Raw genomic sequence first — 13700 nt, 5'->3', positions numbered from 1 at the left:
TCAAGTTTCTTCCCTAGAGCAAAGTTTGCTAACACAAAGAATCCAATTCTCCAGATAGAAAAGTTTGCAGATGAAGCCTTGAAGAATATGATAACAGCTTCCCATTGCCAAGTTGACAGCTCCTTTTTATTCACAGAAAATGATATTTTAGGGAAGAGGTGGATATTACACCAAAGAAAAGGAAAATGATGTGATACATTTCTGCTATGATGAATAGGTATTTTCTTGCAGCAAGAACTAAATGAATTAATCGTTTCACTTTCTGAAGCGCTCATAGACTGCATGGTAATTTGCCTGCCTGCTGCAATTGCTGCTTATATTCATACACTATTTAGTTATTCTGCATACTGATACATATTTAATGATTGTTCTGCATATTGTGACACAGGAGAATTTAGTCATGGATTCTTGTGTGCCAACTTTAAATTTCTCCAAAGAAACTGAAAGCCAGTGCAGTTTTCTTCGAAATGCTTTCTGTTTCACCTAGAGGGCCAAGCGAACAATAAAACCAGTGGCTTTCAATACTATATGTCTGGGATTCTGGAATAGGCACAAACCGTTTGGTACTGCAAAACGTTCAACAAACATTCATGTCTGTATAAGAACAATGGACTCTTCTTGAATCAGAACAGAACCTGGACATCAAAAAGGGATTCTTATACTTGGCTATGAATTAAAATGAACAGGAATCAAGAACAATTAGTTTGGACTGAATGCAGAGGGATAATATGTACAGATGCTTATGGTAACACTAGACTCCTCTGAGCTGTGATTTGAAAATCTGAAAACATTGGTTAAGGCTAAAGAATTTGTTGTTAGTTGCGAAGTCGTGTCCGACCCATCGCAACCCTATGGACAATGTTCCTCCAGGCCTTCCTGTCCTCTACCATCTTCTGGAGTCCATTTAAGCTCACGCCTACTGCTTCAGTGACTCCATCCAGCCACCTCATTCTCTGTCGTCCCCTTCTTCTATTGCCCTCAATCTTTCCCAGCATTAGGCTCTTCTCCAGTGAGTCCTTCCTTCTCATTAGGTGGCCAAAGTATTTGAGTTTTAGCTTCAGGATCTGGCCTTCTAAAGAGCAGTCAGGGTTGATCTCCTCTAGGACTGACTGGTTTGATCGCCTTGCAGTCCAAGGGACTCGCAGGAGTCTTCTCCAGCACCATAGTTCAAAGGCTTCAATTCTTTGGCACTCAGCCTTTCTTATGGTCCAGCTTTCACTGCCATACATTGCAACTGGGAAGACCATAGCCTTGACTATACACACTTTTGTTGACAGGGTGATGTCTCTGCTTTTTAGTGTGCTGTCTAGATTTGCCATGGCTTTCCTCCCGAGGAGCAAGCGTCTTTTAATTTCTTGGCTACAGTCCCCATCTGCAGTGATCTTGGAGCCCAGGAAAATAAAATCTGTCACTACCTCCATTTCTTCCCCATCTATTTGCCAGGAATTGAGAGGGCCAGATGCCATGATCTTGGTTTTCTTAATGTTTAGTTTCAACCCAAGTTTTGCACTCTCCTTCTTCACTCGCAACAAGAGGCTCTTTAGTTCCTCTTCACTTTCTGCCATTAGAGTGGTATCATCTGCATATCTTAGGTTGTTGATATTTCTCCCAGCAATCTTAATTCCAACTTTTGATTCATCTAGCCCTGCCTTTCTCATGATGTGCTCTGCATATAAGTTAAATAGGCAAGGTGACAGTATACAGCCTTGCCGGACTCCTTTCCCAATTTTGAACCAATCAGTGGTTCCGTGTCCAGTTCTCACTGTTGCTTCTTGGCCCGCATATAGATTTCTCAAGAGACAAATAAGATGGTCTGGTATGCTAAAGAATACAAAGGGCATAACTAAAAACTGTTGGAATTTATTGCAGGTGTAAAAAAAACTTACTCGTTTAGATGAAGGAACTTTAAGAAGGTAATTGGAAGATACTTCTGTGTTGCTGTATGGGCATGGCTGAAATATTTAGAAAAGTTTGGCTACCAAATAATGGGTCTTCTAGGTTGAAGGCATTCAGATACTGGGGACAAGTGTCAAGGTTTCACAAGTAAATTTAGATGTGATGGTATCAGACCAAATTTAAAACAAATCTGATCAGTAAAGCCAGAACTCTTCTTTTTATAATGGACAAGCAGCTAGAAAAAAAGCCATGGAAAATTATTCCAATATATGATCACAGCAGTAACATTATTGTATGCACAGAGATGGAAAGATTCACTACCACCCCCTATGGAGGAATGGTTGATAAAGATTTTGCTGAAATGGATAATTAGATAAGATATTATCTATATTTACTGCTGACTGGAAGTCTCTTATGGATGTTTTGCATAAAATGAAAAAAAGTACTTGAGACTTATGGCTTTGAAAGATAGATATAAAGAAGAACAATATTATGTAACAATAGAGAGTGGGGTTAAATATATTTGCACTTATAACTGCTGTGAAGAATATCAGAAGCTGCTCTTTTATGGTTTTCTCTTTTTTTCTTTTTCTAAACTTTTTTTCTTATAGTTTTTGGTTTTTTTCTTGATTTTTCTTTTTCTCTGCTTACTGTCTATTGATTTGTCTTAATTTTTATCTACTTGTTTTTAAAAGCTGAAATAAACATTAAAAAAATAAAAGAAATCTGATCACTGATGGATCAGATTTGAAGGAGTAACTTGCTTTAATGTTTTAATAATCTAAAAATATCTATAATATTAAATATTAAGAAGATAAAGGTAATTTCAACCATTTTGCTTAATAAATGAGCAGAAGGCAAATAAGTGAAGGTAGTTAATAGTCTTGTTTGCTCAAGAAAGGATAAATTAGGACATGCATTGCAGAAATAAGATTAATGTTAGGGTGAAAGAGAATGATATATTTAGATAAGAAGATGAAGGGTAAGGATATTTTTATGATACCAAAGGTGCAGGATTTTTTTTCCTATTAGTAATATAAGAATTTGATGTAGTGGTTAAAGCATCAGGCTAAAAACTGAGTGACTGTGAGTTCTAATTCTGCCTTAGGCACAAAGCCATCTGGCTGGCCTTGGGCCAGTCACTATCTCTTAGCCCTTATAAGGAGACAATGACAAATATTTCTAAAAAATCTTGCCTGAAAAAAAATCAGACAAGATTTAACAGAAGGGAAAAAAAATAAGGACACGGAAGAAAGATAAACACACCTTCCAATTAATCTAGAGAGAGTTACTAAAAGTACCAGAGACTAAAAATAATCAGTCAATTTTAGACTAATAAAGTCCAACTGCTCCTTTAAAACAATAATTAACAAGTAGAAGTTCAATTTTAGGGGGCACACATTGTGATTAGAAGGAGTATGAAAACTACTACACGTGACAAGATTTGGAGAAATGTACGGTAGTGTGTGGGCATCCAATGGCGTCAGTTACTGGGCACATGTGATACCAGTGCTTCATGAGCTGCATTGATTTCCAATGTGCTGCAGAGGATAATTCAAGGTATTGGAAGTTACCTTTATGATTGCATATGAGACTAGTCTAGCCCCAATCCTGTTGGCTCTACATAAGGCCCTCAAAACCTAGTCTTCTATCCACACCTGGGGCCCCAGATATATGATGTGGCCTGTCTCTTGGCTTTGTTGATGGTTGTTTATACGATGCTGGGCTGCTATGTATTTTTATTCTTTATTTTGTCTACTTTATCGTAAACCATCTAGAATTATATGTACGAGGCGGACAGTTACATCAATCAATCAATCAATCAAACATGATTGTGAAAAGGATGGACAGTATGAAGTTGGCCACATTTTAATAGTGGTTGTCCTTACAGAGTTGAGTTGTCATAGTTTGAATTCTCAGTTACAAAACATGGTAGATTATTGCATATTAGCATACAGACACTTGCAATGGATTGTCTTCTGTCAACATCAAGGTGCAATTCCCTCATGCATTAATATAATTTGAGGGTCTTTGGAACTCTTAACGTGAAATGTCCTTCTTCACAAAGTGTATTGAATGGCAGTTGTACAGATATATATGAGTCTGAATAAATCACTATTAATAGGCCTGTTTCACTGGGCATTTCTGAAAAATTACAAGCAAGTCATAGTACAGTAGTAGGGATTATTTCTCTTTACCTCTTCTCTTGGCCTTATTGATTTTACTGATATTTTATTGTTGGTAGTTTTATGTTATTACCCATGCTTCATTTGTATAATGAGCATGCTACAATAATAAAAATGGACTTTACAGTAGATACATGTGTATTTCAATTAAATATTCTTGACCTAAATCTAATTACATGGTAATTTTCACAGAACGCTAAATATGAGGAAAATGCATACAGAGTGAATACTATTTGATTTAGCTGGTTTACTTCTATTTCTCAATATCTCTTAGAAAAAAATCCAAGAGAACAATATTAATCTTACTCTTGTGCTTTGTATTAATCTTACCTCCAGTGTCTCCCCAATGTACTAATCCAGAAAAGCTAACTAGAATATCAGTGGGCTTCAAGCTGTCCACGCACATATAATACAAAACTCGATCATCTACCATCTGCAAGGAGAAAAGATCATTCGGTTTAAATTCCATCATCTAATGTAGCAACTAATACTTGATAGCATTTCTGTTATATTTCAATGTATGGTATTGGATACAGAACCAAAAGTGTCAACTTGTTTTATCAGTCATGAATGTTGTTTTCCCATAACTATTGGTGCTGTTTTAACCAACTGACAAAAAGTCTACACTCTTTTGCATGAAGGGTTTTATATATAACTTCCTAAAGTATTATTTAATTGGATATTAAGAAAGAATAACATCAGGAAGATTGGTTCAAAGAATAATGTTCTATATTTATAAATTTGGAAGTTAATCACAATGTTTAAAATGCACTGAAAATTTTCAAAGTGAAAAAAGGCAATAGCATAATTATGATGACTTTTGGTAAATTCATTTTGATGGATATAGCTGCAAGTTAAAATGAGGCTACAGAGGCTAATTTCTAATTGAAGAAGTGAAGAAATAGTATTTGTAAAATTACTTATCTCTAGATTATATTTTACCAATCTAAAACTCTATATGTTTACAATAAAGAAGCAAGACTATATAATAGAATCCTAATTAATGGAAATTATAAGTAGGCACTGGTGCTACTATATGGGCTGAAAGTAATGATATACAGTATTTACCATTACCCCAAAGAGTCAATGACATGGTAACTATTTGCAATCATATGGAACACACAGATATAACAAATGCCTCCATATTTTGACCAGATCCATTATATGAAATGCATACTTGCAGCATCTACATCTTTATTTTTTTTACATATACAATATATTTATGTTATATTCTATTCCCTCTCTTGATCCTTCTACTGTTTCTGAATATTTTTTCCTCTGTCCAATTGTGTCTGCTTCTTGGAGACTGCCTGGATAAGTCCCTGCAGTTTTCTTGGGAAAGTTTTTCACAAGTAATTTACCATTGCTTCCGAAAGTGAGTGCCCAAGAACACCCAGTTATCTTTGCGCCCAAGGCAGGACTGACAATCCTGGTCTCCCGGTTTCCAGCTTAATGCCTTAACCACTACACCAAACTAGAATAGATGCTGTAACTTATAAAAGATGGAAGCATGGTATTAGAAAAGCTGAGATTCTCCCAGAAAGAACTCCTTGGAGTTCTCAACTGCTTTTCATCCACTCGGCCAGGGGAAATGAAGGGCATCTATCTTTCTTTCCACTTGTCTTCCTTTTTGCTAAGTAGAAAGAATTCTATTTGCATTTAAATGGGTGCATATGGGTACATGCAGAATATATGCCAGCTTAAGAGTTAGTAAGCAATCAATCATGTTGTGTTGGCTTGTTGGGTGGGACCTCTGCTATCTTCGCTTAGACACTTCATAAAAATTCCCTAAAAGTTTTGCAGTGCCTAATTAACAGAACTTGCTAGTAATTTAGTCTCAGCGATTTCACAGGGATGGGTTATAAAACGACTAAATCTAATCTCTAATTTTGAGATTGAGTTTTTTTTAAAAAAATACAATAAGGGCTTTAGAATAATTAAATAGTCATCTATTTTATGTCAAGAAAGCTGCAGTATTCAAACATGCTATCAAATGTAGCACGAATGTACAGCTGATAAAGAGAAAAATAAATACATCGAAACCCAGTTTCATCAAGGCAGTACTATGGGACAGAGGGTAAGAGGGATGAACATGCAAAGTCGGGGAGGCAGAAGTACTTCTTTTCCCCAATGCAATTTCTACTTCTTTTCTTTGCTTCTCCCTCCCTCCCTCCCTCCCTCCCTCCCTCCCTCCCTCCCTCCCTCCCTCCCCTGAATTCAATGGGAAATTAAATAGTTACTTCAGTTTCAGGGCTGAGGACATTTCTTTTCTTTTTTAAAAAAAATATATTTGGGGAATGGTGGGACCTAAGATCCAGGAAGTTCAAATCTATCTCAGAACTTTATACGGTATATACCGGTAGGTGCGTGACAATTGATGATAGCAGAATGGTTAAATAGCATTGTAAAAGCAAGTTCGTTCGGGCAGTAATTGGTTCTGCCAGTAAATGCTAAAAATCTATGTCGTACAATAATCAACTCAGATTTTGTGTAACCACCAATTTGTCACGATATCCTGTCGATTGATATTTCTTTCTCTCTTGCTTGTAAGCTTATCTGCAACTTGAATACTACTGAATCAGAAAGTGCTCTAAGTGGCTTACAATATAGGACTGAAATATTCAGCAAAAGTAACATCAAAACAGAATCACCGAAAGGATATGTTATTGCACAGAGGAAGCTAACTCAGTATACTTCCCACCAACCACCACGAGAGCAATTTATTTCACCCTACCTCGAAGAATATAAAAGAGCCAGGTTTTTCTAGCTTTATGAAAGCCCAACTGAGTTGGGGCCATACAGTTCTCACCATGCCAACTCATCTAGATCTTACTGGTCAAGCAGAAATCATGGAAGAAATATAGTCCCATAGGTAATCAGGTACTGAGTCACAAAGGCCTTTACAGAAGATAATCAATACTTTGAATTACATCTGGAAGCTCACCAATAACAGCAGCCGCCGATGGAGAGGTAGTATTAGATGGCTGAAGATGGAAGCATGTATAACTAGCTGCACAGTGGCTTTGTGGACCATCTGTGGTCTCCACTCTCCACATATTGTCACAGTGGAAAGTGACTGGGACATCAATGACTGTGAAAAGAGTCTCCTGATCAAAGGCAATGGGTGCACAACTTGGAATTATGCAAAGGCTCTTCTGGCCATTCATTACCATCTGTGAATTGAGCAGGAGCTGAGAGTCTGAGGATCCTTAAATTACCAGTTCTACCTGGCCAGTGCTACTCAAGAATTAAAGATGGTAAATCACTGTACCACCAAGTCCTTGAAACTAAAACTACTCAATCTTGCTAGAATTGAGCTTAAGCCCCTATGTCTAAGTTCTGCAATTACCAACTGTTTTCTTATTTTAGATAATTATTTTGTAATTGGTTCTTTTTTAAAAAAAGTCTCAACCCTTGACATGAACTTGAAATATTCTATTCTGTATAATAAAGTTTGATAAATATGTTTCATCAATGCAAACTGAAACATACTGAGATATAAATACATTGTATTGTCAATAAACTTACCCTAAAATCTGACTTCTGATAGTTATAGGCATAGGTATTTGGTTTGTGGAAAACATATAAATTCCTAAGAAAAATGAATGTGATTATTTTAGCATAAGTTATATAAAAATCTGTCATGCGATGTCACACTTTACTGAATTAAAAAATATTCTTAACTTTTCAATATTAAAGAAGACAGAACGATAGTAATAGAAATTCATTCCCAGTATTTTGTAGAGCCCAAACTGAAAAATATTATTGACAGAAATTATTTACAGTCTTTATATGTAAGTCTGTACATATAGTCTTATGCAGCAGTGAATTCTGTAGTTCTGGTTCTCAATTAAAATCAATTGGTAAAATTCTGGAGAATAGAGAATCATAGAAATGAGGGATCTTGACACAAAAAATAATTTCTGTATCATTATCATGATGTCTTTCAAAAAAGACTCCAATGATTGTACAGGTAACCTTGGCAACTGCTTGCCTTCTTGTCTGGGGTATAAAAGCAACTTATTTGTTATATTCAAGACAATGTTTTCAATACAAGAACACATTATGTTTTCAGAAATATAGGGTTACAACTAAAAAAACACTGCTTCTTACTGAAAGCAAATACAGAAATCTTCATAGTCCATCCATATTTCTTTGGAAATAATGTTCTTTTCAAGTTCAATTTCTTCAAGAGATTTGACTAATTGATTGTTGAAAGCAGCGTCTGCTGATTCTGGTATCTGAGCTACTTCACTACTTACTTTTTCTGTAGATTCACCTATATGAATAAGAAAGAGATATAGAAATTTTTCCTCAGATTAAGCCTATGTTTCTGAAAAAGAAAAGATGATGGTTTGCTGATGAACTAGAAAATACACATAGGGCAACTCTTGAAGCTTCTAATGTCTTAATAAAGTAAAATAACATAAATGAACTTTCAGTATATCTGTTGAGTTGAGCTATATATAATCCAATTCAGAGTACAAATTCAAAACTCAAGTGGTACAAGCTGACTAAAAAATGTTCATCTGAAAATATGAACAGCCTAATATGAGACAGATGTATTTCTATCTTTTGACAGAATAAAATTACATTTTCAAGAATTCCAGAGTTTCAAGCACGAACAAAATATGCCAAATTCCATAGCAGTTAGTGCAAGTTTTTAAGCTATGCTTCTTTAACATTCGATTTAAATGTCTACTATGTTGTTGTTTTAATTCAGAAAGTGGTGGAATTTACAGAAACACTAAGCTTTTATATTATCCATACTAGTTATCCATACTAAAGGTAGAAGTGTTTTTTGTGTAAAGTATAAGGAAGAAGTATTTGTACACTACTACTTGAATGAGATGAAGCTCATTGTGATTGTTGTGATTGACGTATATGGACTGAATTTATTAATTTTTTGACTATAATCAGTCAATCAGGAATTCTAGTTATTGTACCTCACTAAAAACTATCACATAATTGCTTAAAAGAAAGAAATGAGTTACAGTTAGCTGAAACCATGTCATGGAACAAATGTTAAAATATCTCTACATTCATGATTTCTCCAAATTATACAGGGATTGGGCCAAGTAATAGTGATTAAATCTCAAGTGACTTAAGTGCAGATTTGTCAATCACTGAATCCAATATTTATTTTTCCTATTATTGCATATTATGTAAATAATAAAGTTACCATCTCTGCTATTTCCAGAGTATCAAAATTCTAGATAAGCAGAACTGGAGTCTAAATAAGGCTGAAAATTAAAAAAACCAGAGAAGATGTAGGTACACTTGCTTCACCCCAGAGCAGGGGTCAGCAACCTGTAACAGTGAAAGAGCCACTCAGAACCGGTTCCCTCACAAAAGGAAAAACTGGGAGCCGCAAAAAATGTGTGCACATGCGCGTACATGCGTAGAACAGGGTTTGAGTGGAGCCAAGGCGAGATATGCACCTACCCTGCATATTTGAATTGGTTGAACTTTTTTAGTCCCGCTTTTTTTTTTGGACTGCACATGGCAGAGGACTGGGAGCCACAGGAGATGGCTGAAAGAGCCGCATGTGGCTCCGGAGCCACGGGCTGCAGACCTGTGCCCCAGAGAAACAAAAATATGTTTTAAATTACAATATTCGGTCTTTTCCTTGGCATCCCCCAGGTGAAACATTAATATCCAACACTATAAATAATATTGATAGAATGTTCACTTTTTTTCTTGTTTATAGGAAACTTTTTCCTTCATTAGAAATTCTTTTTTTCTTTACTTTTTTTTTAACCAGAAAGTCTTTATTTAAATATCCCTGTTGTGACTGGGTAATGGACTTTTCTCAGTTTAGGGTAGAATACCCAGGACAGCACTCCTCTAAGATATCTAAATAACAGAATAGTAAGAAACTATTATATAAAAATCATTGTATTGAAATTATATTTGAAATTTAGTAGTCCGTATGGTTGTGTCTAACTTATCCTTTCTTTCCTATAATATGGTATTTTTTCATTGCAATTTTTATGTAGCATAGAACTCTAGACATCAAGTGAAATGGTTTGGTACTTAATGAAATTTCTGCTTTCACATGCTTGTTTTCATTTGTTTGTGAATTACACTTCACTTTATTTGGCTACTGCTCCAATCTGAACAGCTTATAGGTCTAACATATGCAAGCATGATTAAAACAATTGAAACTGAAATTAAACAAGAGATCAATTTACAACAACATCCATTCCACATGCAAGGAAACAATAGAATAGAAAAGGATAGGATAGGATAGGATAGGATAGGATAGGATAGGATAGGATAGGATAGGATAGAATAATAGAGTTGGAAAGGATTTTGGAGGTCCTCCAGCTCAGGCAGGAAACCCTATACTAGGGGTGTCAAACTACTGACCTGTGGGCTGGATGCGTCATGATGAAACTGCACCCACCCCATTGCCAGCAATGGGGGGAAAGCTGCGATATGTCACGCGACATCACATGACGTCACAAGTTTGACATGTTTGCCCTATACCATTTCAGAAAAATGGTTGTCCAATCTCTTGTTATAAAAGATACTCTTGCAGGAGGGGACAAGAGCGCACCATATTCACCCCCAAGATCTACTGGAATAGCTAAATTTTAATGGTTGTTATTAATAATTAATGTTTAATATATCCCATCTGTTAAAGTACGCCTTGCATTTTTTAAAAAATATTGCACAGGAAATGGAAGAAAAAAGCAGAAGGAAATGCCTAAGTATTGAGTTAATTTCAAAAAGCACCAAACAATGGTCTGTAGATATACTAATCCAGTGGTGAATTTTCAAACTCAAGGAGCTTTCTCATTTAGTCTCCTGTAGTCATAGTAGTTCGTAATTAGCCATGAAGGTGCCAAAGGGACAATAGGTACATTGTGACATTATGATGCTAGTCCTATCTTTTGGATTTAGGTCGTGACACTGCACACAAGTACCTAAGGGAGGAGTCTGGGCAGCAATGTGAACCATTTGTTCTTCTTGCTCTCCTTCTGTAGACTCCTGTGTTCAAAGGCTGCTTATGAATTTTGTTTTTAATAATACTAGTAATAATCATTATTAATGATTATTAACATCTAAATAGTGGTCAAAAACTTCACAAGTGTGATCTAATTGCATATCAGCCCTACGGCAGTCTGAAACAGATTGGTTTTCTTAATGTCACCTTGTGAGCGCACTGCAGAGGTAAAATTGGGAATGCAGAATTTGCCGATGGTTACATTGTGATACTTAAGAAAAACTTTATACAACAGCAGGAAACTGCAATTCCGTCCTCAAATATGTTCTTTGAACCTTTTGGTAGTCTGCTTTTAATATCAGCAGCTGACATCTAACATTCTGCTACAGGACTTCCATTCATACAATAGAGCATATTTTACATCTTCTCTTCTCTTCTCTTCTCATGCTTGCTTAAATTTGTTCCAAAGATCCCAGTTTGCTGATAAATGGATAATAATGAGTTTCATCAAATGGATCCTTTTTCATCAGTGGCATTTAATATATTTTTATACTGTTTTTCTGTGCAATTGTTGCAATAATTTTGGTTTTTTCCATTTTAATTATTTAGATGAGACTAAGGTAAATAAAATGGATGTAAAATTATGTGGTTTTTTTCATTTTTAAACTAAGAGACTATATTACAACACAGCGAGCTTACCTTTAGTGGATCCTTCAACAATGTGTTGTGGAACTACACCGGATTCCTGTAGAGTAGAAACACATATTTAAAGTAACTTTATTATAGTAATACAAATAACCATGTGACATTATTCAAGAAGTTACAAGATATTTACCTGTGAGTATCTCCAATGCAAAGGTGCTTTTTCAAAAGGCAACTGGAATTTCTTAGTTTTTCCCTTGAATACGTTTCACTTCTCATCCAAGAAGCTGCTTCAGTTCTGCTTGAAATTTATTGGATGAGAAGCAAAATGTTTTCAAGGAAAAAAAGAAAAAGAAAATCCAGTTGCCTTTTGAAAAAGCACCTTTGGGACAACCATGTCCTGAATAGTTGAGAATCTCCATAGGCATGTTCCAATTCAATTATTTCTGGTTCTCTCTTTTGTTAATGCCAGAACTCGCTAACATTAAAGAAACATTTATTTATGATTTTTGCTGAATAAGATTTATTAAGAAAAGGGTTAAGCTGATCACACAAAAATTTCAGTGAGCTATTCTTAATATTGTTTACAGAACTCCTAGCCTCATTATCAGTGTGAGAATCAACTCATTAATTAGAGAAGATTCTCATAATGATGAAGCATTCTAAATACTTTTATTATATGTAAGAAAAGTTGAATCATTTGTATAACTTGATCAATTTAATACAATCTAGTAAAAGCAACTTCATATGGATTTGCAAAAAAAAAACCCCAACCCAGAGCACTATCAAATCTTGATAGATTTTTGTATATGATTATTGGTATGCTGTCCTTGTCAAGTCAAAAGATAAGTAGACTTCCCCTAGCATGTTTATATTATACCATTATTTGTAATTTGAAATTTTGAATTGGCAATATTTTGAAAACTGAATATATAGGAAATAAGAAATGATCACTCACAACCTTCTTTATACAATACACAATTGGTTTCATCTTGTCATCCACAGTTTTCTCTATATTTGTGATACTATTAAATGGGAACATCAGGACTTTGGGATACACTGACATTCTTCCTTGCCTACCATCAGAGAACTTAGTCACTTAATTTGATACCAACAACTAGTAATGATTCTGTCCTCAAATTCCATCTCAATACTGATTTTGAACTGTACACGTATATATAGTATAATTTTGGGATTTTCCTAATCCTTTCTTATTGTTTTGATTGAGACAACTTTCATAAGAAAAAGTTCTAATGAACTAAAAAACATTAATAAATTAAAATAATTCTTTTGCATTTTGTACTGGTCTTATCATAAACCACTTTGATTTTTTTATAATAGTTTTGTTAGAAATTACAGTTAAAAGATAAAGCACTAATACAAATTAAAAACATGAGTAAAAAAATTAGAAATTGCAGAAAATACAAAAGAAATAAAAAAGAAAAAAGAAAGTATGTAAAGACATAACTTCCTCTTCATTACAACAAGCATAAACAATTTTAGTAACTTATCACCTTCTTTTAAAATACAACAAATGCTCTTATCTCCCGATATCTCATCTCCTAACTATAAAGAAAAATCTTACAAACTCATCATTCTTTCCTGGTCAACAAAAGTCCATGAAAGTTTATCAGAGATGACTACATATCTACTTTAACCTTGATCAAATAAACCAAATTTATATTCCTCCCCTATACTTTTAACAATCTTGTTTTTTAATCACATTAATAATACCCAGGAGCTAGATTTCTTTACTTTTTTGTCCCTTCTCAGAAAACCCTTCAAAACCCTAACAGATCTCTTTTGTATAGATCTCTTTTATAAATCCAGTATAGGAAAGTTATCCAAAGTACTCTTGTGGTTTGTTATTTGTAAGCTTTTTTAATTATTAACACATCAATTGGTTTAATTTGTATATGCAGTATATCACTTTTTTTCATATTATTTTTGTAGTTCATCATTTCAAAGTCCACATTCAAAGCAATGTCAGTCTTGTCCAGTAAAACCACTTCATCTGCTATAAC

General features: G+C 34.7%; 1 protein-coding gene across 1 annotated transcript in view; it reads right to left on the bottom strand.

Annotated features, from left to right (window-relative positions):
- ADGB (androglobin) overlaps window positions 1–13700 on the bottom strand; it is a gene marked incomplete at its 5' end in the record, with an annotated part of 94036 nt that overhangs the window by 41032 nt on the left and 39304 nt on the right. The window contains 4 exons of the mRNA XM_081314742.1: window positions 4413–4515; window positions 7611–7674; window positions 8196–8361; window positions 11734–11779. Of these exons, the coding sequence (XP_081170868.1) occupies window positions 4413–4515; window positions 7611–7674; window positions 8196–8361; window positions 11734–11779 (379 nt within the window). The remainder of the gene's footprint in view (window positions 1–4412; window positions 4516–7610; window positions 7675–8195; window positions 8362–11733; window positions 11780–13700) is intronic.

Source organism: Vipera berus, assembly GCF_964194415.1.
Source record: "Vipera berus genome assembly, chromosome: 1".
NCBI classification, from domain to species: Eukaryota; Metazoa; Chordata; class Lepidosauria; order Squamata; family Viperidae; genus Vipera; species Vipera berus.
Note: the sequence above shows the minus strand (reverse complement) of the source record. Positions and strands in the feature narration are given on the sequence as shown.